Below are 27905 nucleotides of genomic sequence, written 5' to 3'. Positions count from 1 at the left end.
TCTGACAACAGAGTAGCTTGTTGCAGCATCTATGTAATAACATGAACACTGATTTGTATTTACTGACAAGAGAGTAACTTATTGCAGCATCTATGTAATAACATGAACACTGATTTGTATTTACTGACAACAGAGTAACTTATTGCAGCAGTTATGTAATGACATGCATACTGATTTGTATTTACTGACAACATAGTAACTTGTTGCAGCATCTATGTTATAACATGAACACTGATTTGTCTTTTCTGACAACAGAGTAGCTTGTTGCAGCATCTATGTAATAACATGAACACTGATTTGTATTTACTGACAAGAGAGTAACTTATTGCAGCATCTATGTAATAACATGAACACTGATTTGTATTTACTGACAACAGAGTAACTTATTGCAGCAGTTATGTAATGACATGCATACTGATTTGTGTTTTCTGACAACAGAGTAACTTATTGCAGCAGCTATCTAATGACATGAATACTGATTTGTGTTTTCTGACAACAGAGTAACTTATTGCAGCAGCCATGTAATGACATGAATACTGATTTGTGTTTTCTGTCAACAGAGGAGCTTGTTGCAGCAGCTATGTAATGACATGAACACTGATTTGTATTTACTGACAACAGAGTAGTATGTTGCAACAGCTATGTAATGACATGAACACTGAATTGTATTTACTGACTACAGAGTAGTATGTTGCAACAGCTATGTCATTACATAAATACTGATTTGTGTTTTCTGACAACAGAGTAGCTTGTTGCAGCAGCTATGTAATGACATGAATACGGATTTGTGTATTTTTACAACAGAGTAACTTATTGCAGCAGCTATGTAATGACATGAATACTAATTTGTATTTACTGACAAGAGAGTAACTTGTTGCAGCATCTATGTAATAACATGAACACTGATTTGTATTTACTGACAATAGAGTAACTTATTGTAGCAGCTATGTAATAACATGAACACTGATTTGTATTTACTGACAACAGAGTAACTTATTGCAGCAGCTATGTAATGACATGAGTACTGATTTGTGTTTTCTGACAACAGAGTAACTTATTGCAGCAGCTATGTAATGACATGAATACTGATTTGTGTTTTCTGACAACAGTATAGAATGTTGCAGCATATAATGACATGAATACGGATATGTGTTTACTGACAACAGAATAGCTTGTTGCAGCAGCTATGTAATGACATGAATACTGATTTGTATTTACTGACAAGAGAGTAGCTTGTTGCAGCATCTATGTAATAACATGAACACTGATTTGTATTTACTGACAACATAGTAACTTATTGCAGCAGCTATGTAATAACATGAACACTGATTTGTATTTACTGACAAGAGAGTAACTTATTGCAGCATCTATGTAATAACATGAACACTGATTTGTATTTACTGACAACAGAGTAACTTATTGCAGCAGCTATGTAATAACATGAACACTGATTTGTATTTACTGACAAGAGAGTAACTTATTGCAGCATCTATGTAATAACATGAACACTGATTTGTATTTACTGACAACAGAGTAACTTATTGCAGCAGTTATGTAATGACATGCATACTGATTTGTATTTACTGACAACATAGTAACTTGTTGCAGCATCTATGTTATAACATGAACACTGATTTGTCTTTTCTGACAACAGAGTAGCTTGTTGCAGCATCTATGTAATAACATGAACACTGATTTGTATTTACTGACAAGAGAGTAACTTATTGCAGCATCTATGTAATAACATGAACACTGATTTGTATTTACTGACAACAGAGTAACTTATTGCAGCAGTTATGTAATGACATGCATACTGATTTGTGTTTTCTGACAACAGAGTAACTTATTGCAGCAGCTATCTAATGACATGAATACTGATTTGTGTTTTCTGACAACAGAGTAACTTATTGCAGCAGCCATGTAATGACATGAATACTGATTTGTGTTTTCTGTCAACAGAGGAGCTTGTTGCAGCAGCTATGTAATGACATGAACACTGATTTGTATTTACTGACAACAGAGTAGTATGTTGCAACAGCTATGTAATGACATGAACACTGAATTGTATTTACTGACTACAGAGTAGTATGTTGCAACAGCTATGTCATTACATAAATACTGATTTGTGTTTTCTGACAACAGAGTAGCTTGTTGCAGCAGCTATGTAATGACATGAATACGGATTTGTGTATTTTTACAACAGAGTAACTTATTGCAGCAGCTATGTAATGACATGAATACTAATTTGTATTTACTGACAAGAGAGTAACTTGTTGCAGCATCTATGTAATAACATGAACACTGATTTTTATTTACTGACAATAGAGTAACTTATTGTAGCAGCTATGTAATAACATGAACACTGATTTGTATTTACTGACAACAGAGTAACTTATTGCAGCAGCTATGTAATGACATGAATACTGATTTGTGTTTTCTGACAACAGAGTAGAATGTTGCAGCATATAATGACATGAATACGGATATGTGTTTACTGACAACAGAATAGCTTGTTGCAGCAGCTATGTAATGACATGAATACTGATTCGTTTATTCTGACAACAGAGTAGCTTGTTGCAGCAGCTATGTAATGACATGAATACTGATTTGTATTTACTGACAAGAGAGTAGCTTGTTGCAGCATCTATGTAATAACATGAACACTGATTTGTATTTACTGACAACATAGTAACTTATTGCAGCAGCTATGTAATAACATGAACACTGATTTGTATTTACTGACAAGAGAGTAACTTATTGCAGCATCTATGTAATAACATGAACACTGATTTGTATTTACTGACAACAGAGTAACTTATTGCAGCAGCTATGTAATGACATGAATACTGATTTGTGTTTTCTAACAACAGAGTAACTTATTGCAGCAGCTATGTAATGACATGAATACTGATTTGTATTTACTGACAAGAGAGTAACTTGTTGCAGCATCTATGTAATAACATGAACACTGATTTGTGTTTTCTGACAACAGTGTAACTTATTGCAGCAGCCATGTAATGACATGAATACTGATTTGTGTTTTCTGACAACAGAGTAGCTTGTTGCAGCAGCTATGTAATGACATGAACACTGATTTGTCTTTACTGACAACAGAGTAGTATGTTGCAACAGCTATGCAATGACATGAACACTGAATTGTATTTACTGACGACAGAGTAGTATGTTGCAACAGCTATGTAATGACATGAATACTGATTTGTGTTTTCTGACAACAGAGTAGCTTGTTGCAGCAGCTATGTAATGACATGAACACTGATTTGTCTTTACTGACTACAGAGTAGTATGTTGCAACAGCTATGTCATTACATAAATACTGATTTGTGTTTTCTGACAACAGAGTAGCTTGTTGCAGCAGCTATGTAATGACATGAATACGGATTTGTGTATTTTGACAACAGAGTAACTTATTGCAGCAGCTATGTAATGACATGAAAACTAATTTGTATTTACTGACAAGAGAGTAACTTGTTGAGGCAACTATGTAATAACATGAACACTGATTTGTATTTACTGACAATTGAGTAACTTATTGTAGCAGCTATGTAATAACATGAACACTGATTTGTATTTACTGACAACAGAGTAACTTATTGCAGCAGCTATGTAATGACATGAATACTGATTTGTGTTTTCTGACAACAGAGTAGAATGTTGCAGCATATAATGACATGAATACGGATATATGTTTACTGACAACAGAATAGCTTGTTGCAGCAGCTATGTAATGACATGAATACTGATTTGTGTTTTCTGACAACAGAGTACCTTGTTGCAGCAGCTATGTAATGACATGAATACTGATTTGTGTTTTCTGACAACAGAGTAGCTTGTTGCAGCAGCTATGTAATGACATGAATACTGATTTATGTTTTCTAACAACAGAGTAGCTTGTTGCAGCAGCTATGTAATGACATGAATACGGATTTGTGTACTTTGACAACAGAGTAGCTTGTTGCAGCAGCTATGTAATGACATGAAAACTGATTTGCGTTTTCTGACAACAGAGTAGCTTGTTGCAGCAGCTATGTGATGACATGAATACTTATTAGTGTTTACTGATAACAGAGTAACTTATTGCAGCAGCTATGTAATAACATGAACACTGATTTGTATTTACTGACAACAGAGTAACTTATTGTAGCAGCTATGTAATAACATGAACACTGATTTGTATTTACTGACAAGAAAGTAACTTATTGCAGCATCTATGTAATAACATGAACACTGATTTGTATTTACTGACAACAGAGTAACTTATTGCAGCAGCCATGTAATGACATGAATACTGATTTGTGTTTTCTGACAACAGAGTAACTTATTGCAGCAGCTATCTAATGACATGAATACTGATTTGTGTTTTCTGACAACAGAGTAACTTATTGCAGCAGCCATGTAATGACATGAATACTGATTTGTGTTTTCTGACAACAGAGTAGCTTGTTGCAGCAGCTATGTAATGACATGAACACTGATTTGTATTTACTGACAACAGAGTAGTATGTTGCAACAGCTATGTAATGACATGAACGCTGAATTGTATTTACTGACAACAGAGTAGTATGTTGCAACAGCTATGTAATGACATGAATACTGATTTGTGTTTTCTGACAACAGAGTAGCTTGTTGCAGCAGCTATGTAATGACATGAACACTGATTTGTATTTACTGACTACAGAGTAGTATGTTGCAACAGATATGTCATTACATAAATACTGATTTGTGTTTTCTGACAACAGAGTAGCTTGTTGCAGCAGCTATGTAATGACATGAATACGGATTTGTGTATTTTGACAACAGAGTAACTTATTGCAGCAGCTATGTAATGACATGAATACTGATTTGTGTTTTCTGACAACAGAGTAGAATGTTGCAGCATATAATGACATGAATACGGATATGTGTTTTCTGACAACAGAGTAGCTTATTGCAGCAGCTATGTAATAACATGGACACTGATTTGTATTTACTGACAAGAGAGTAACTTATTGCAGCATCTATGTAATAACATGAACACTGATTTGTATTTACTGACAAGAGAGTAACTTATTGCAGCATCTATGTAATAACATGAACACTGATTTGTATTTACTGACAACAGAGTAACTTATTGCAGCACTTATGTAATGACATGCATACTGATTTGTGTTTTCTGACAACAGAGTAACTTATTGCAGCAGCTATCTAATGACATGAATACTGATTTGTGTTTTCTGACAACAGAGTAACTTATTGCAGCAGCCATGTAATGACATGAATACTGATTTGTGTTTTCTGACAACAGAGTAGCTTGTTGCAGCAGCTATGTAATGACATGAACACTGATTTGTATTTACTGACAACAGAGTAGTATGTTGCAACAGCTATGTAATGACATGAACGCTGAATTGTATTTACTGACAACAGAGTAGTATGTTGCAACAGCTATGTAATGACATGAATACTGATTTGTGTTTTCTGACAACAGAGTAGCTTGTTGCAGCAGCTATGTAATGACATGAACACTGATTTGTATTTACTGACTACAGAGTAGTATGTTGCAACAGCTATGTCATTACATAAATACTGATTTGTGTTTTCTGACAACAGAGTAGCTTGTTGCAGCAGCTATGTAATGACATGAATACGGATTTGTGTATTTTTACAACAGAGTAACTTATTGCAGCAGCTATGTAATGACATGAATACTAATTTGTATTTACTGACAAGAGAGTAACTTGTTGCAGCATCTATGTAATAACATGAACACTGATTTGTATTTACTGACAATAGAGTAACTTATTGTAGCAGCTATGTAATAACATGAACACTGATTTGTATTTACTGACAACAGAGTAACTTATTGCAGCAGCTATGTAATGACATGAGTACTGATTTGTGTTTTCTGACAACAGAGTAACTTATTGCAGCAGCTATGTAATGACATGAATACTGATTTGTGTTTTCTGACAACAGAGTAGAATGTTGCAGCATATAATGACATGAATACGGATATGTGTTTACTGACAACAGAATAGCTTGTTGCAGCAGCTATGTAATGACATGAATACTGATTCGTTTATTCTGACAACAGAGTAGCTTGTTGCAGCAGCTATGTAATGACATGAATACTGATTTGTATTTACTGACAAGAGAGTAGCTTGTTGCAGCATCTATGTAATAACATGAACACTGATTTGTATTTACTGACAACATAGTAACTTATTGCAGCAGCTATGTAATAACATGAACACTGATTTGTATTTACTGACAAGAGAGTAACTTATTGCAGCATCTATGTAATAACATGAACACTGATTTGTATTTACTGACAACAGAGTAACTTATTGCAGCAGCTATGTAATGACATGAATACTGATTTGTGTTTTCTAACAACAGAGTAACTTATTGCAGCAGCTATGTAATGACATGAATACTGATTTGTATTTACTGACAAGAGAGTAACTTGTTGCAGCATCTATGTAATGACATGAACACTGATTTGTCTTTACTGACAACAGAGTAGTATGTTGCAACAGCTATGTAATGACATGAACACTGAATTGTATTTACTGACGACAGAGTAGTATGTTGCAACAGCTATGTAATGACATGAATACTGATTTGTGTTTTCTGACAACAGAGTAGCTTGTTGCAGCAGCTATGTAATGACATGAACACTGATTTGTATTTACTGACTACAGAGTAGTATGTTGCAACAGATATGTCATTACATAAATACTGATTTGTGTTTTCTGACAACAGAGTAGCTTGTTGCAGCAGCTATGTAATGACATGAATACGGATTTGTGTATTTTGACAACAGAGTAACTTATTGCAGCAGCTATGTAATGACATGAATACTGATTTGTGTTTTCTGACAACAGAGTAGAATGTTGCAGCATATAATGACATGAATACGGATATGTGTTTTCTGACAACAGAGTAGCTTATTGCAGCAGCTATGTAATAACATGGACACTGATTTGTATTTACTGACAAGAGAGTAACTTATTGCAGCATCTATGTAATAACATGAACACTGATTTGTATTTACTGACAAGAGAGTAACTTATTGCAGCATCTATGTAATAACATGAACACTGATTTGTATTTACTGACAACAGAGTAACTTATTGCAGCACTTATGTAATGACATGCATACTGATTTGTGTTTTCTGACAACAGAGTAACTTATTGCAGCAGCTATCTAATGACATGAATACTGATTTGTGTTTTCTGACAACAGAGTAACTTATTGCAGCAGCCATGTAATGACATGAATACTGATTTGTGTTTTCTGACAACAGAGTAGCTTGTTGCAGCAGCTATGTAATGACATGAACACTGATTTGTATTTACTGACAACAGAGTAGTATGTTGCAACAGCTATGTAATGCCATGAACGCTGAATTGTATTTACTGACAACAGAGTAGTATGTTGCAACAGCTATGTAATGACATGAATACTGATTTGTGTTTTCTGACAACAGAGTAGCTTGTTGCAGCAGCTATGTAATGACATGAACACTGATTTGTATTTACTGACTACAGAGTAGTATGTTGCAACAGCTATGTCATTACATAAATACTGATTTGTGTTTTCTGACAACAGAGTAGCTTGTTGCAGCAGCTATGTAATGACATGAATACGGATTTGTGTATTTTTACAACAGAGTAACTTATTGCAGCAGCTATGTAATGACATGAATACTAATTTGTATTTACTGACAAGAGAGTAACTTGTTGCAGCATCTATGTAATAACATGAACACTGATTTGTATTTACTGACAATAGAGTAACTTATTGTAGCAGCTATGTAATAACATGAACACTGATTTGTATTTACTGACAACAGAGTAACTTATTGCAGCAGCTATGTAATGACATGAGTACTGATTTGTGTTTTCTGACAACAGAGTAACTTATTGCAGCAGCTATGTAATGACATGAATACTGATTTGTGTTTTCTGACAACAGAGTAGAATGTTGCAGCATATAATGACATGAATACGGATATGTGTTTACTGACAACAGAATAGCTTGTTGCAGCAGCTATGTAATGACATGAATACTGATTCGTTTATTCTGACAACAGAGTAGCTTGTTGCAGCAGCTATGTAATGACATGAATACTGATTTGTATTTACTGACAAGAGAGTAGCTTGTTGCAGCATCTATGTAATAACATGAACACTGATTTGTATTTACTGACAACATAGTAACTTATTGCAGCAGCTATGTAATAACATGAACACTGATTTGTATTTACTGACAAGAGAGTAACTTATTGCAGCATCTATGTAATAACATGAACACTGATTTGTATTTACTGACAACAGAGTAACTTATTGCAGCAGCTATGTAATGACATGAATACTGATTTGTGTTTTCTAACAACAGAGTAACTTATTGCAGCAGCTATGTAATGACATGAATACTGATTTGTATTTACTGACAAGAGAGTAACTTGTTGCAGCATCTATGTAATGACATGAACACTGATTTGTCTTTACTGACAACAGAGTAGTATGTTGCAACAGCTATGTAATGACATGAACACTGAATTGTATTTACTGACGACAGAGTAGTATGTTGCAACAGCTATGTAATGACATGAATACTGATTTGTGTTTTCTGACAACAGAGTAGCTTGTTGCAGCAGCTATGTAATGACATGAACACTGATTTGTCTTTACTGACTACAGAGTAGTATGTTTCAACAGCTATGTCATTACATAAATACTGATTTGTGTTTTCTGACAACAGAGTAGCTTGTTGCAGCAGCTATGTAATGACATGAATACGGATTTGTGTATTTTGACAACAGAGTAACTTATTGCAGCAGCTATGTAATGACATGAATACTAATTTGTATTTACTGACAAGAGAGTAACTTGTTGAGGCAACTATGTAATAACATGAACACTGATTTGTATTTACTGACAATTGAGTAACTTATTGTAGCAGCAATGTAATAACATGAACACTGATTTGTATTTACTGACAACAGAGTAACTTATTGCAGCAGCTATGTAATGACATGAATACTGATTTGTGTTTTCTGACAACAGAGTAGAATGTTGCAGCATATAATGACATGAATACGGATATATGTTTACTGACAACAGAATAGCTTGTTGCAGCAGCTATGTAATGACATGAATACTGATTTGTGTTTTCTGACAACAGAGTACCTTGTTGCAGCAGCTATGTAATGACATGAATACTGATTTGTGTTTTCTGACAACAGAGTAGCTTGTTGCAGCAGCTATGTAATGACATGAATACTGATTTATGTTTTCTAACAACAGAGTAGCTTGTTGCAGCAGCTATGTAATGACATGAATACGGATTTGTGTACTTTGACAACAGAGTAGCTTGTTGCAGCAGCTATGTAATGACATGAAAACTGATTTGCGTTTTCTGACAACAGAGTAGCTTGTTGCAGCAGCTATGTGATGACATGAATACTTATTAGTGTTTACTGATAACAGAGTAACTTATTGCAGCAGCTATGTAATAACATGAACACTGATTTGTATTTACTGACAACAGAGTAACTTATTGTAGCAGCTATGTAATAACATGAACACTGATTTGTATTTACTGACAAGAGAGTAACTTATTGCAGCATCTATGTAATAACATGAACACTGATTTGTATTTACTGACAACAGAGTAACTTATTGCAGCAGCCATGTAATGACATGAATACTGATTTGTGTTTTCTGACAACAGAGTAACTTATTGCAGCAGCTATCTAATGACATGAATACTGATTTGTGTTTTCTGACAACAGAGTAACTTATTGCAGCAGCCATGTAATGACATGAATACTGATTTGTGTTTTCTGACAACAGAGTAGCTTGTTGCAGCAGCTATGTAATGACATGAACACTGATTTGTATTTACTGACAACAGAGTAGTATGTTGCAACAGCTATGTAATGACATGAACGCTGAATTGTATTTACTGACAACAGAGTAGTATGTTGCAACAGCTATGTAATGACATGAATACTGATTTGTGTTTTCTGACAACAGAGTAGCTTGTTGCAGCAGCTATGTAATGACATGAACACTGATTTGTATTTACTGACTACAGAGTAGTATGTTGCAACAGATATGTCATTACATAAATACTGATTTGTGTTTTCTGACAACAGAGTAGCTTGTTGCAGCAGCTATGTAATGACATGAATACGGATTTGTGTATTTTGACAACAGAGTAACTTATTGCAGCAGCTATGTAATGACATGAATATTGATTTGTGTTTTCTGACAACAGAGTAGAATGTTGCAGCATATAATGACATGAATACGGATATGTGTTTTCTGACAACAGAGTAGCTTATTGCAGCAGCTATGTAATAACATGGACACTGATTTGTATTTACTGACAAGAGAGTAACTTATTGCAGCATCTATGTAATAACATGAACACTGATTTGTATTTACTGTCAAGAGAGTAACTTATTGCAGCATCTATGTAATAACATGAACACTGATTTGTATTTACTGACAACAGAGTAACTTATTGCAGCAGTTATGTAATGACATGCATACTGATTTGTGTTTTCTGACAACAGAGTAACTTATTGCAGCAGCTATCTAATGACATGAATACTGATTTGTGTTTTCTGACAACAGAGTAACTTATTGCAGCAGCCATGTAATGACATGAATACTGATTTGTGTTTTCTGACAACAGAGTAGCTTGTTGCAGCAGCTATGTAATGACATGAACACTGATTTGTATTTACTGACAACAGAGTAGTATGTTGCAACAGCTATGTAATGACATGAACGCTGAATTGTATTTACTGACAACAGAGTAGTATGTTGCAACAGCTATGTAATGACATGAATACTGATTTGTGTTTTCTGACAACAGAGTAGCTTGTTGCAGCAGCTATGTAATGACATGAACACTGATTTGTATTTACTGACTACAGAGTAGTATGTTGCAACAGATATGTCATTACATAAATACTGATTTGTGTTTTCTGACAACAGAGTAGCTTGTTGCAGCAGCTATGTAATGACATGAATACGGATTTGTGTATTTTGACAACAGAGTAACTTATTGCAGCAGCTATGTAATGACATGAATACTGATTTGTGTTTTCTGACAACAGAGTAGAATGTTGCAGCATATAATGACATGAATACGGATATGTGTTTTCTGACAACAGAGTAGCTTATTGCAGCAGCTATGTAATAACATGGACACTGATTTGTATTTACTGACAAGAGAGTAACTTATTGCAGCATCTATGTAATAACATGAACACTGATTTGTATTTACTGTCAACAGAGTAACTTATTGCAGCAGCTATGTAATGACATGAATACTGATTAGTGTTTTCTGACAACAGAGTAACTTGTTGCAGCAGCTATGTAATGACCTGAATACGGATTTGTGTTTTCTGACAACAGAGTAGCTTGTTGCAGCAGCTATGTAATGACATGAATACTGATTTGTGTTTTCTGACAACAGAGTAGCTTGTTGCAGGAGCTATGTTATTACGTGAATACTGATTTGTATTAACTGACAACAGAGTAGAATGTTGCAGCTTATAATGACATGAATACGGATATGTGTTTACTGACAACAGAATAGCTTGTTGCAGCAGCTATGTAATGACATGAACACTGATTTGTATTTACTGACAACAGAGTAACTTATTGCAGCAGCTATGTAATAACATGAACACTGATTTGTATTTACTGACAACAGAGTAACTTATTGCAGCAGTTATGTAATGACATGCATACTGATTTGTGTTTTCTGACAACAGAGTAACTTATTGCAGCAGCTATCTAATGACATGAATACTGATTTGTGTTTTCTGACAACAGAGTAACTTATTGCAGCAGCCATGTAATGACATGAATACTGATTTGTGTTTTCTGACAACAGAGTAGCTTGCTGCAGCAGCTATGTAATGACATGAACACTGATTTGTATTTACTGACAACAGAGTAGTATGTTGCAACAGCTATGTAATGACATGAACACTGAATTGTATTTACTGACAACAGAGTAGCATGTTGCAACAGCTATGTAATGATATGAATACTGATTTGTGTTTTCTGACAACAGAGTAGCTTGTTGCAGCAGCTATGTAATGACATGAACACTGATTTGTATTTACTGACAACAGAGTACTATGTTGCAACAGCTATGTAATGACATGAACGCTGAATTGTATTTACTGACAACAGAGTAGTATGTTGCAACAGCTATGTAATGACATGAATACTGATTTGTGTTTTCTGACAACAGAGTAGCTTGTTGCAGCAGCTATGTAATGACATGAACACTGATTTGTATTTACTGACTACAGAGTAGTATGTTGCAACAGATATGTCATTACATAAATACTGATTTGTGTTTTCTGACAACAGAGTAGCTTGTTGCAGCAGCTATGTAATGACATGAATACGGATTTGTGTATTTTGACAACAGAGTAACTTATTGCAGCAGCTTTGTAATGACATGAATACGGATATGTGTTTTCTGACAACAGAGTAGCTTATTGCAGCAGCTATGTAATAACATGGACACTGATTTGTATTTACTGACAAGAGAGTAACTTATTGCAGCATCTATGTAATAACATGAACACTGATTTGTATTTACTGTCAACAGAGTAACTTATTGCAGCAGCTATGTAATGACCTGAATACAGATTTGTGTTTTCTGACAACAGAGTAGCTTGTTGCAGCAGCTATGTAATGACCTGAATACAGATTTGTGTTTTCTGACAACAGAGTAGCTTGCTGCAGCAGCTATGTAATGACATGAACACTGATTTGTATTTACTGACAACAGAGTAGTATGTTGCAACAGCTATGTAATGACATGAACACTGAATTGTATTTACTGACAACAGAGTAGCATGTTGCAACAGCTATGTAATGATATGAATACTGATTTGTGTTTTCTGACAACAGAGTAGCTTGTTGCAGCAGCTATGTAATGACATGAACACTGATTTGTATTTACTGACTACAGAGTAGTATGTTGCAACAGCTATGTCATTACATAAATACTGATTTGTGTTTTCTGACAACAGAGTAGCTTGTTGCAGCAGCTATGTAATGACATGAATACGGATTTGTGTATTTTGACAACAGAGTAACTTATTGTAGCAGCTATGTAATGACATGAATACTGATTTGTATTTACTGACAACATAGTAACTTGTTGCAGCATCTATGTAATAACATGAACACTGATTTGTCTTTTCTGACAACAGAGTACCTTGTTGCAGCAGCTATGTAATGACATGAATACTGATTTGTGTTTTCTGACAAAAGAGTAGCTTGTTGCAGCAGCTATGTAATGACATGAATACTGATTTGTGTTTTCTGACAACAGAGTACCTTGTTGCAGCAGCTATGCAATGACATGAATACGGATTTGTGTTTTCTGACAACAGAGTAACTTGTTGCAGCAGCTATGTAATGACATGAATACGGATTTGTGTATTTTGACAACAGAGTAGCTTGTTGCAGCAGCTATGTAATGACATGAATATTGATTTGCGTTTTCTGACAAAAGAGTAGCTTGTTGCAGCAGCTATGTAATGACATGAACACTGATTTGTGTTTTCTGACAACAGAGTAGCTTGTTGAAGCAGCTATGTGATGACATGAATACTTATTAGTGTTTACTGATAACAGAGTAACTTATTGCAGCAGGTATTTATTCACATGATTATTGATTTGTATTTGCTGACAACAGAGTAGTATGTTGCAACAGCTGTGTAATGACATGAATACGGATTTGTGTTTTCTGACAACAGAGTAGCTTGTTGCAGCAGCTATGTAATGACATGAACACTGATTTGTATTTACTGACTACAGAGTAGTATGTTGCAACAGCTATGTAATGACATGAATACTGATTTGTGTTTTCTGACAACAGAGTAGCTTATTGCAGCAGCTATGTAATAACATGGCCACTGATTTGTATTTACTGACAAGAGAGTAATTTATTGCAGCATCTATGTAATAACATGAACACTGATTTGTATTTACTGACAACAGAGTAATTTATTGCAGCAGCTATGTAATGACATGAATACTGATTTGTCTTTTCTGACAACAGAGTAGCTTGTTGCAGCATCTATGTAATAACATGAACACTGATTTGTATTTACTGACAAGAGAGTAACTTATTGCAGCATCTATGTAATAACATGAACACTGATTTGTATTTACTGACAACAGAGTAACTTATTGCAGCAGTTATGTAATGACATGCATACTGATTTGTATTTACTGACAACATAGTAACTTGTTGCAGCATCTATGTAATAACATGAACACTGATTTGTCTTTTCTGACAACAGAGTAGCTTGTTGCAGCATCTATGTAATAACATGAACACTGATTTGTATTTACTGACAAGAGAGTAACTTATTGCAGCATCTATGTAATAACATGAACACTGATTTGTATTTACTGACAACAGAGTAACTTATTGCAGCAGTTATGTAATGACATGCATACTGATTTGTATTTACTGACAACATAGTAACTTGTTGCAGCATCTATGTTATAACATGAACACTGATTTGTCTTTTCTGACAACAGAGTAGCTTGTTGCAGCATCTATGTAATAACATGAACACTGATTTGTATTTACTGACAAGAGAGTAACTTATTGCAGCATCTATGTAATAACATGAACACTGATTTGTATTTACTGACAACAGAGTAACTTATTGCAGCAGTTATGTAATGACATGCATACTGATTTGTGTTTTCTGACAACAGAGTAACTTATTGCAGCAGCTATCTAATGACATGAATACTGATTTGTGTTTTCTGACAACAGATTAACTTATTGCAGCAGCCATGTAATGACATGAATACTGATTTGTGTTTTCTGTCAACAGAGGAGCTTGTTGCAGCAGCTATGTAATGACATGAACACTGATTTGTATTTACTGACAACAGAGTAGTATGTTGCAACAGCTATGTAATGACATGAACACTGAATTGTATTTACTGACTACAGAGTAGTATGTTGCAACAGCTATGTCATTACATAAATACTGATTTGTGTTTTCTGACAACAGAGTAGCTTGTTGCAGCAGCTATGTAATGACATGAATACGGATTTGTGTATTTTTACAACAGAGTAACTTATTGCAGCAGCTATGTAATGACATGAATACTAATTTGTATTTACTGACAAGAGAGTAACTTGTTGCAGCATCTATGTAATAACATGAACACTGATTTGTATTTACTGACAATAGAGTAACTTATTGTAGCAGCTATGTAATAACATGAACACTGATTTGTATTTACTGACAACAGAGTAACTTATTGCAGCAGCTATGTAATGACATGAGTACTGATTTGTGTTTTCTGACAACAGAGTAACTTATTGCAGCAGCTATGTAATGACATGAATACTGATTTGTGTTTTCTGACAACAGAGTAGAATGTTGCAGCATATAATGACATGAATACGGATATGTGTTTACTGACAACAGAATAGCTTGTTGCAGCAGCTATGTAATGACATGAATACTGATTCGTTTATTCTGACAACAGAGTAGCTTGTTGCAGCAGCTATGTAATGACATGAACACTGATTTGTATTTACTGACAAGAGAGTAGCTTGTTGCAGCATCTATGTAATAACATGAACACTGATTTGTATTTACTGACAACATAGTAACTTATTGCAGCAGCTATGTAATAACATGAACACTGATTTGTATTTACTGACAAGAGAGTAACTTATTGCAGCATCTATGTAATAACATGAACACTGATTTGTATTTACTGACAACAGAGTAACTTATTGCAGCAGCTATGTAATGACATGAATACTGATTTGTGTTTTCTAACAACAGAGTAACTTATTGCAGCAGCTATGTAATGACATGAATACTGATTTGTATTTACTGACAAGAGAGTAACTTGTTGCAGCATCTATGTAATAACATGAACACTGATTTGTGTTTTCTGACAACAGAGTAACTTATTGCAGCAGCCATGTAATGACATGAATACTGATTTGTGTTTTCTGACAACAGAGTAGCTTGTTGCAGCAGCTATGTAATGACATGAACACTGATTTGTCTTTACTGACAACAGAGTAGTATGTTGCAACAGCTATGTAATGACATGAACACTGAATTGTATTTACTGACGACAGAGTAGTATGTTGCAACAGCTATGTAATGACATGAATACTGATTTGTGTTTTCTGACAACAGAGTAGCTTGTTGCAGCAGCTATGTAATGACATGAACACTGATTTGTCTTTACTGACTACAGAGTAGTATGTTGCAACAGCTATGTCATTACATAAATACTGATTTGTGTTTTCTGACAACAGAGTAGCTTGTTGCAGCAGCTATGTAATGACATGAATACGGATTTGTGTATTTTGACAACAGAGTAACTTATTGCAGCAGCTATGTAATGACATGAATACTAATTTGTAGTTACTGACAAGAGAGTAACTTGTTGAGGCAACTATGTAATAACATGAACACTGATTTGTATTTACTGACAATTGAGTAACTTATTGTAGCAGCTATGTAATAACATGAACACTGATTTGTATTTACTGACAAGAGAGTAACTTATTGCAGCATCTATGTAATAACATGAACACTGATTTGTATTTACTGACAACAGAGTAACTTATTGCAGCAGCTATGTAATGACATGAATACTGATTTGTGTTTTCTAACAACAGAGTAACTTATTGCAGCAGCTATGTAATGACATGAATACTGATTTGTATTTACTGACAAGAGAGTAACTTGTTGCAGCATCTATGTAATAACATGAACACTGATTTGTGTTTTCTGACAACAGAGTAACTTATTGCAGCAGCCATGTAATGACATGAATACTGATTTGTGTTTTCTGACAACAGAGTAGCTTGTTGCAGCAGCTATGTAATGACATGAACACTGATTTGTCTTTACTGACAACAGAGTAGTATGTTGCAACAGCTATGTAATGACATGAACACTGAATTGTATTTACTGACGACAGAGTAGTATGTTGCAACAGCTATGTAATGACATGAATACTGATTTGTGTTTTCTGACAACAGAGTAGCTTGTTGCAGCAGCTATGTAATGACATGAACACTGATTTGTCTTTACTGACTACAGAGTAGTATGTTGCAACAGCTATGTCATTACATAAATACTGATTTGTGTTTTCTGACAACAGAGTAGCTTGTTGCAGCAGCTATGTAATGACATGAATACGGATTTGTGTATTTTGACAACAGAGTAACTTATTGCAGCAGCTATGTAATGACATGAATACTAATTTGTATTTACTGACAAGAGAGTAACTTGTTGAGGCAACTATGTAATAACATGAACACTGATTTGTATTTACTGACAATTGAGTAACTTATTGTAGCAGCTATGTAATAACATGAACACTGATTTGTATTTACTGACAACAGAGTAACTTATTGCAGCAGCTATGTAATGACATGAATACTGATTTGTGTTTTCTGACAACAGAGTAGAATGTTGCAGCATATAATGACATGAATACGGATATATGTTTACTGACAACAGAATAGCTTGTTGCAGCAGCTATGTAATGACATGAATACTGATTTGTGTTTTCTGACAACAGAGTACCTTGTTGCAGCAGCTATGTAATGACATGAATACTGATTTGTGTTTTCTGACAACAGAGTAGCTTGTTGCAGCAGCTATGTAATGACATGAATACTGATTTATGTTTTCTGACAACAGAGTAGCTTGTTGCAGCAGCTATGTAATCACATGAATACGGATTTGTGAATTTTGACAACAGAGTAACTTATTGCAGCAGCTATGTAATGACATGAACACTGATTTGTATTTACTGACAACAGAGTAACTTATTGCAGCAGCTATGTAATAACATGAACACTGATTTGTATTTACTGACAACAGAGTAACTTATTGTAGCAGCTATGTAATAACATGAACACTGATTTGTATTTACTGACAAGAGAGTAACTTATTGCAGCATCTATGTAATAACATGAACACTGATTTGTATTTACTGACAACAGAGTAACTTATTGCAGCAGCTATGTAATGACATGATTACTGATTTGTGTTTTCTGACAACAGAGTAGCTTGTTGCAGCAGCTATGTAATGACATGAATACTGATTTATGTTTTCTGACAACAGAGTAGCTTGTTGCAGCAGCTATGTAATCACATGAATACGGATTTGTGAATTGTGACAACAGAGTAACTTATTGCAGCAGCTATGTAATGACATGAACACTGATTTGTATTTACTGACAACAGAGTAACTTATTGCAGCAGCTATGTAATAACATGAACACTGATTTGTATTTACTGACAACAGAGTAACTTATTGTAGCAGCTATGTAATAACATGAACACTGATTTGTATTTACTGACAAGAGAGTAACTTATTGCAGCATCTATGTAATAACATGAACACTGATTTGTATTTACTGACAACAGAGTAACTTATTGCAGCAGCTATGTAATGACATGAATACTGATTTGTGTTTTCTGACAACAGAGTAACTTCTTGCAGCATCTATGTAATAACATGAACACTGATTTGTATTTACTGACAACATAGTAACTTATTGCAGCAGCTTTGTAATAACATGAACACTGATTTGTATTTACTGACAAAAGAGTAACTTATTGCAGCATCTATGTAATAACATGAACACTGATTTGTATTTACTGACAACAGAGTAACTTATTGCAGCAGCTATGCAATGACATGAATACTGATTTGTGTTTTCTAACAACAGAGTAACTTATTGTAGCAGCTATGTAATGACATGAATACTGATTTGTATTTACTGACAAGAGAGTAACTTGTTGCAGCATCTATGTAATAACATGAACACTGATTTGTGTTTTCTGACAACAGAGTAGCTTGTTGCAGGAGCTATGTAATAACATGAACACTGATTTGTATTTACTGACAAGAGAGTAACTTATTGCAGCATCTATGTAATAACATGAACACTGATTTGTATTTACTGACAAGAGAGTAACTTATTGCAGCATCTATGTAATAACATGAACACTGATTTGTATTTACTGACAACAGAGTAACTTATTGCAGCAGCTATGTAATGACATGAATACTGATTTGTGTTTTCTGACAACAGAGTAACTTCTTGCAGCAGCTGTGTAATAACATGAACACTGATTTGTGTTTTCTGACAACAGAGTAGCTTGTTGCAGCATCTATGTAATAACATGAACACTGATTTGTATTTACTGACAACAGAGTAACTTATTGCAGCAGCTATGTAATAACATGAACACTGATTTGTATTTACTGACAATAGAGTAACTTATTGCAGCATCTATGTAATAACATGAACACTGATTTGTATTTACTGACAACAGAGTAACTTGTTGCAGCAGCTATGTAATGACATGAACACTGATTTATGTTTTCTGACAACAGAGTAGCTTGTTGCAGCAGCTATGTAATGACATGAATACGGATTTGTGTATTTTGACAACAGAGTAGCTTGTTGCAGCAGCTATGTAATGACATGAATACTGCTTTATGTTTTCTAACAACAGAGTAGCTTGTTGCAGCAGCTATGTAATGACATGAATACGGATTTGTGTACTTTGACAACAGAGTAGCTTGTTGCAGTAGCTATGTAATGACATGAAAACTGATTTGCGTTTTCTGACAACAGAGTAGCTTGTTGCAGCAGCTATGTGATGACATGAATACTTATTAGTGTTTACTGATAACAGAGTAACTTATTGCAGCAGGTATTTATTCACATGATTATTGATTTGTATTTGCTGGCAACAGAGTAGTATGTTGCAACAGCTATGTAATGACATGAATACGGATTTGTGTTTTCTGACAACAGAGTAGCTTGTTGCAGGAGCTATGTAATTTCGTGAATACTGATTTGTATTTACTGACAACAGAGTAGAATGTTGCAGCATATAATGACATGAATACGGATATATGTTTACTGACAACAGAATAGCTTGTTGCAGCAGCTATGTAATGACATGAATACTGATTTGTGTTTTCTGACAACAGAGTAGCTTGTTGCAGCAGCTATGTAATGACATGAATACTGATTTGTGTTTTCTGACAACAGAGTAGCTTGTTGCAGCAGCTATGTAATGACATGAATACTGATTTGTGTTTTCTGACAACAGAGTAGCTTGTTGCAGCAGCTATGTAATGACATGAATACGGATTTGTGTTTTCTGACAACAGAGTACCTTGTTGCAGCAGCTATGTAATGACATGAATACGGATTTGTGTATTTTGACAACAGAATAGCTTGTTGCAGCAGATATGTAATGACATGAATACTGATTTGTGTTTTCTGACAACAGAGTAGCTTGTTGCAGCAGCTATGTAATGACATGAATACGGATTTGTGAATTTTGACAACAGAGTAACTTATTGCAGCAGCTATGTGATGACATGAACACTGATTTGTATTTACTGACAACAGAGTTACTTATTGCAGCAGCTATGTAATAACATGAACACTGATTTGTATTTACTGACAACAGAGTAACTTATTGCAGCAGCTATGTAATGACATGAATACGGATTTGTGAATTTTGACAACAGAGTAGCTTGTTGCAGCAGCTATGTAATGACATGAATACTGATTTGTATTTGCTGGCAACAGAGTAGTATGTTGCAACAGCTATGTAATGACATGAATACGGATTTGTGAATTTTGACAACAGAGTAGCTTGTTGCAGCAGCTATGTAATGACATGAATACGGATTTGTGAATTTTTACAACAGAGTAGCTTGTTGCAGCAGCTATGTAATGACATGAATACTGTTTTGTATTTACTGACAACAGAGTAACTTATTGCAGCAGCTATGCAATGATTTGTATTTACTGACAACAGAGTAACTTATTGCAGCAGCTATGCAATGATTTGTATTTACTGACAACAGAGTAGCTTATTGCAGCATCTATGTAATAACATGAACACTGATTTGTATTTACTGACAACAGAGTAATTTATTGCAGCAGCTATGTAATGACATGAAAACTGATTGGTATATACTGAAAACAGAGTAACTTATATTATTGCAGCATCTATGTAATGACATGAACACTGATTACTGACAACAGAGTAGCTTGCTGCTGTAACATAAATGTTGATTTGTGTTTACCATCAAAGTAACTTCTTGCTGATAACACGTAGGTTTCCAAATAAAGCGACTTAATGAAGGTTGCATATCCATACAGGAAAAAAATGGTAGAATATTCCTGAAACACATTGTATAAAATGTATTGATTAAATAAACACAGCGAACATGAGTCACAATTTGAACCAAAATTCGTGATTATAAAATAAAATGATATGACTTTTGTTTGTTAGTAATCTTATTTCTAGAATTCCTATTTTACAGAACTGTGAAATTCGAAGACAAACACACACTGGTATACAAGAGAAGGTTGCCTTGGTTACGGGCTCAAGTGATAAAGTTGGCATAGGATTGGCAATTGCTAAAAATCTTGCACAGCGTGGATGTAGTATAGTGTTACATGGCAGCAGAGACGCTGACAAAGTCGAGGATATACGGGAGGACCTACAGAGGTAAATTCAACTGTTGTTTCGATGCATAATAATTTTAAAAATGTTTACAAATTTAATGTTTAACGATGTTGTTTAAATGGCGTATTCGTTTTGTGATAAGTTTACATAAATAACCTATGTAATGTCGTTTCCCTACCGTCGAAGCTCTTCTATGACGTGATTTGGTGTACGTCACAATGAACATTCAGTTTGACTATATTCTGAATAGCGAAGTCTACTCAACCAATCAGAGTTGTCGATTTGAACAACATTGCCTTTATCCATACACGGCAAGTCGACGTCACAGAGGTGCTTTGCATAGAGGGCGCCACTTATTGGAATGATGTACTTTGTTTAGTGTATATACATCACTAGTATACCCAGAAATATTAATCCCGTTGAGGTGGTCGTGTAGCAATACTAGTGAGTTATTGTGTAAAACATTATTAAGCAGGGTAAAGCAGCATGTATCGCTCTAGAAACATATTATCTAAATACAAATTTATCGTGTGTTTGGGGGAATGCATATGCCATCATTAAGATCCTATAATCAAAATATGGTCCTCAGACTGAATATCTCACTTGATGTACGTTATATATCTCTCGACTACAGTCAATACGAGGTACCTGTTCATTATTTCCGTGCTGACTTTGACAAAATGAATGAAGTAGAAGGACTCTATAATATGATTGAAGATATCTACTCAGATGGTATTGATATCCTTTTTAATAATGCTGGTAAGTGGTGGAAAACTACGGAATGTTCGCATTTATTGACCACAATTATTTATGTGGAATTGATTGGGTTGTTTTATGGTCCGTAATATTTCGCTGTCATCTTTTATATTACCAGGAATTGTTCAAAATGAATCTGTCGATGAAACTGGAATTGAAATGTGGGAGAAAACATTACGTGTTAATTTGACATCAGCGTTTTACCTGACCAATTTATCACTGCCAGGAATGAAAAGAAAAGGTGAGATACAAAAATGCTTTCGTTTCATTGGTCGTACTAGTGGTAACGAGCAATGAAATCCTATGTTAATATATTCACACCCACGTCGAGTAAAAGTAAAATAAAACACGCAAATAATTTCGTTTCACGTTTTGTTACAAAAGAAAAAGACCAATGAGATCTCTAAAATCTAGCGACTGAGAGAACAAAGAATAATACATCGTATTCGAACCCATTTCCATGGTCACAATGACTTTGCGATTCCCCCTATAAGTTGGTGGCCATTTTGGAATGGAAAAGTTACAATTACATAAACAAAAGCAAAGTTTCAGGAAATTCTGGTCCCAAAAGTGTATTAGTCATGATCATTCTTAAACAAAAAAAGTAATTTTTTGCTCGTGCTTAGGAAGAGAACTATATAATATTCATGTGTAACTTGTCTTTATTGTAGGCTGGGGCAGGGTTGTAAATATAAGTTCTGGTTTGGGAATAAAAGCAATGCCTGATATGTGTGGCCAGGTTACTAGTAAACATGGTATGAATGGTTTAACCAAGGTAAATATTTAAATAATAATACATGGTTGGGGGGCATCAACGATGTTGAAATTATAACCATCAGCTCGAGGTGTTGCCAGAGCGATTATGTATTATTTATTTCATCACATTGAACATACATCTCTATGCAGAACAACACGAAAACGTTAGCTCATTTTATTAGTAGAGTGACTATGCATCAACACATCTCGTCAATCTGGAATTCTTTGGTTCTAATCTATGATGTTGCCTTTCAAGAAATGCATCATTTTTAAATACTGAGAAGAAAGTTTGATTATCACAGTTGAACTGTTGTGGGTTCATAAGTACAAAAAATACCTATTTTATAATAAACGTAGTAATTCAACAGCAGCAGTGAGTCGTACAATTTGAATTACGCTGTCCGTTTCAGTTATTCGAGTAAAACTGACATCCACTCAGAACGATGTTTTACGCTGATGCTCGTGGTATAAGTACAATACAAAACGCTACGTAAATAATTTAAACTGGAGAAAGACGCCATTCCCACAAAACATGTATACACATTAGTTAGTGGGGCAAGATATTCTTTAACGTTATTTTGTTATTTTCAGACCGTTGCACTCGAAACATCAGGCACAGGAATCACGTGTAATGCTATTTGTCCAGCCTTAGCTATGACTGAAGGTACGTTGACATTGAATTACATAACATGAATTTGAGGTCGAAATGGAAACACACACACAAATATATTTAATTAATAGACACTCATTCACCTTGGTTGTGGGTGATGTGGATTTCCGTATCTGCAAACGAAATGCATTATGGGATGTTAAAAACTATTATTTTGATCTCATGCCACTAATCAACCAATGGCTGCTCGTAGCCAATTTAAATGCCTTGCAAGAACCAATGAAATGTTTTAAATATTTTTTTTCTCAGGTGCTCCCTGTTTGAGGGCGTGACCCCCTGGGTCAAAGGTGGGACCAACATGTGGTCTTTTGTTTACTTCTTAGCGACTGTGTACCTGTGAGTTTATTCTGTGTGTATTTGGATGTTCTAAACTTGGTGTTTTTCCAGTGATTTCTCTAGGTACAATCCAAATACAGTAGGTGTGTCTTGTTTACTAGAGATTTGCAAGAGTTTGAGCTGGCCAACATGTTAGTTTTTTCAAGTGGTTGAATACTGGCATGTTGATTTCCCATTTTTGAGCCATGTTTTCAACTTTGTTCATCATGTTCATATAGCAATCTCGTCATATGTTAACATTGTCGTCTATGGAAATTCAATTAGTGGTATGAGCCCTTTTGTACACAAGTAAAATGTACAGCCAATCATAATAAGAGACGAATTTTGAGTAATAGCGCCATCAGCCTGTTTCCGTGCGAGAATGAAGGGTTGATTGTGCGCACATTTAACGTTATTGTCCCTGGTTCCCGGTGTTCTGATGAGCTATCGAACGTTTACGCAGCGAAATCACCCCCTCCCCGCATACAATATTTGAACGTTTTAACACCAGGTCGCACATATTTTTAAGGTAACGGCGAAACTCAAAACTTGTCAATTATATAAACGTATCTCCTAATATATCGTACATATTAATCCGCAGTCCTTGTTTTATGTTGGCGACGGATGACATTTATTCTGTTAAACTGTGACCCACACGCAATTTTTAATTTATTTCAGCTTTGGCATCTTCCATCAGAAGTCTGGTGGAAAAAACTGGGATGCCGTTTGAAGAAATTAAGGTGAAGCAAAATAGAATTCGTTATGCTATGGGTGATTGGCTAATTATAGTTGCTAAAGTGTTTGTAATAAGGCCATTGTTATACATAGCGACAAGTGAGATAAACAAGTCGAGTCAGATTAATGAATTAGAATATTATTTTACACTTCAATCTGTAGTGTATGTATATTTAACAACCAAGTATATGCCTTGAATAATAATGTAATAACGAGTGAATAGTATCAATAAATACAACTATTGTTTATGTAAATTAGTTCATCAGAACTAGTCGGTTCTGTAACACTTATTTATCTAATATCACACATTTTGTTTGTGTAAATGTACGTTACCTTTCATTAAGGCAGTTTGAATAAATTTCAATGGTACATGCATGTTACTGAAATGTTTTAACAATATTAGGATTAGTATTGATAGTATTACTTGGCTTCTTTTACAATGTTATATGTTCGAATTCCTACACGACTATTGAGTTTAGATTAATGAATGGTTATGTCAGTGTTACTTATATTATTATAGATATGAAGATAATCTAACTATAGAAACCAATTCAAAATGTCATGACATTTAGGAAAATTGTGACTTTTTTCATTTTCATTATCCTCTAGTCTCAGAACACAAAAATAAGTATGACGAAGATAACATAATCTTAGTCCATCAATCCGATCGAGCCACCTTCAAGTACACATGCTTTATACATAAGTCAATAAGAATATATTCTAGTTCTTGTGTTCAGTATTCAGTATCCACAACATACTTCATGAACCATTGTAGTTTAATGAAGTTATGCAGTGAATTTAAACATTGTGGTTATTATTTTGTATTATTAGAATTCATTGGTAACTTCTGTCAATCCTTCTGGAAAATTACTGGACATCAATAAGGTAAAGTTGATGAAACTGATGCGTATATACAATACCATGGAATGGTGGGGTTGGTATGATATCACAAACCGCTGTTTTTGCATATATGTAAATAGTTAATTTGCATTTCATAGCATTGTATGTGCACGAGTAGCTTGCAACGGATGCTCGTTAATAATTTCTAGTATTGTAATATTTTCAAATATTTTCAATATCCCTGATAGGTGTAATCATATTAGTATTATCATCTTTATTTTTTTTTCAGATTGGTGAAGTTGCAGCCTTTCTGTGTTCTTCATCTGCTAATGAAATTACAGGAGTTATTTTACCTGTAGACTGGGGTTACGCAGCGAAATAATGCATAAAAACATAAATGCGCGTGTACACAGGTGTCGGTTTATCGAACAGTCTACTAATTATCTAACTATTATGATTTCACTCACAAATGATCACGCCATTTCACTGATATATTCTATGCAGAAGATACCGTATGTGCAAATGGCCGTCGAGATATATCGGGAAACATGTATACCAAATGTGTAAGGTGCTGGGTATTTTTCCCTTGTACTATTGCAAAAATAATGTGTTTTTCTTCTCTTGAAACATTTGTAATTTAGAAGAATCTGTTTTCATGTGGATCTGGCAGTACATGTATTTCCGTACCGCATTTTAAAGAGGTTACTGACATTTAAATATGAGTATTGAGTAGCTGCTAACTGGTAACCGTTTATTTCAATCGGTGCGCACCGGATTTTGCGCAGAAACATTTTGCTCACCTAAATTTACTAACCCTCCCCTCCCCTCCCCCATACATAAATAGATAGACAGACAGACGTGATGAGTGTTGTCACTGTCTTTATTTTAGGGTTATGAAGAATTATAAATATTAGCAGTAGCGGCACAAAATATGATAAAATATGTGGAGTCGTTACGATTAAATATGATATTAATGGTTTGAAAAAGTGAATTCGTGTCACATATTAATGTATAACCTGGAATGCCCTAATCATAATAGAATGGATGACATACAACTACACAACCAAACACAACTTATTCATTTGAACAACTTTCTTTAACGTCACTAGAGGGCGCTATGTTTAGGAAAGATGTGTTGATACAGTAATTATGAGAAACGGTGCTCATGTCGACTTGAGATAGACGTAGTGGTATATTGTCATATTTCATCAATTAAGATGTGTATATATTTAACACTATTTTTGGCGTGTTCATTTCATACAAAGCAATATTGATAAAATATAACAGTGTAAGACAGTTTGGACTTTTATTTTGTTTTCCTCATCTTTATATTCTGTACTTCCGGTACAGGAATCATATGCAATGCAATATGTCCATTGTTTGTGGTTTCTGCACATATGCTGCCACTTTGTGCAATCCCAAACCCCACCAGGGGCATCTGTACGTCTCATGGCGTCCCGTTCGCAATTAGAGCTGACTGTGTTAGTAAGGTAGTTTTGTCGCCACAGACAATCAGCAAGACATGTGTAATTTGCAACAAATCCGTAGACGATGTAAACATCAGGAGGGAGCTTTTGCACAAGTTTAACAAGAAAACAAAAAATTACCTTCTTATAGAATCCGTTCTTGGTGTAGAAATTGAACAACATTTAAATACTACGGTGGCCTATATATACAATTAGTCCGCTACATGAAAATCCGTCGGCTATTTGAAAATCGTTCTGCTACTTGAAAAAAAGTCGGTCGGCTACTTGAAAATTGCTCCGTTACATGAAAATCGGTCGGCTACATGAAAATCGGTCGGCTACATGAAAATCGGCCGACTATATGAAAATCGGTCGGCTACATGAAAATCGGTCGGCTACATGAAAATCGGCCGGCTATATGAAAATTGGTCGGTTACATGAAAATCGGTCGGTTACGTACGGTGGCCCATATATACAATTAGTCCGCTACTTGAAAAATATCGGTCGGCTACATGAAAATCGCTCCGCTATATGAAAATCGCTCCGCTACTTGAAAAATATCGGTCGGCTACATGAAAATCGCTCCGCTATATGAAAATCGCTCCGCTACTTGAAAAATATCGGTCGGCTACATGAAAATCGCTCCGCTATATGAAAATCGCTCCGCTACTTGAAAAATATCGGTCGGCTACTTGAAAATCGCTCCGCTATATGAAAATCGCTCCGCTACTTGAAAAATATCGGTCGGCTACATGAAAATCGCTCCGCTATATGAAAATCGCT

At 34.8% G+C, this 27905-nt stretch overlaps 1 protein-coding gene across 1 annotated transcript in view; it reads left to right on the top strand.

Annotated features, from left to right (window-relative positions):
• The window catches only part of LOC146739120 (uncharacterized), a 58530-nt gene extending 31883 nt beyond the window's left edge, over positions 1-26647 (top strand). The window contains exons 2-9 of the mRNA XM_085503800.1: positions 21439-21626; positions 22219-22343; positions 22459-22581; positions 23012-23115; positions 23688-23760; positions 24760-24821; positions 25648-25701; positions 25946-26647. Coding sequence (XP_085359926.1) covers positions 21439-21626; positions 22219-22343; positions 22459-22581; positions 23012-23115; positions 23688-23760; positions 24760-24821; positions 25648-25701; positions 25946-26038 — 822 coding nt within the window. The 3' untranslated portion in view covers positions 26039-26647. The remainder of the gene's footprint in view (positions 1-21438; positions 21627-22218; positions 22344-22458; positions 22582-23011; positions 23116-23687; positions 23761-24759; positions 24822-25647; positions 25702-25945) is intronic.
• The last annotated feature ends 1258 nt before the right edge of the window (positions 26648-27905 follow it).

Source organism: Saccoglossus kowalevskii, chromosome 9 (assembly GCF_978046115.1).
Source record: "Saccoglossus kowalevskii chromosome 9, keSacKowa6.1, whole genome shotgun sequence".
NCBI classification, from domain to species: Eukaryota; Metazoa; Hemichordata; class Enteropneusta; family Harrimaniidae; genus Saccoglossus; species Saccoglossus kowalevskii.
This window is presented reverse-complemented; position numbering and strand designations above follow the sequence as displayed.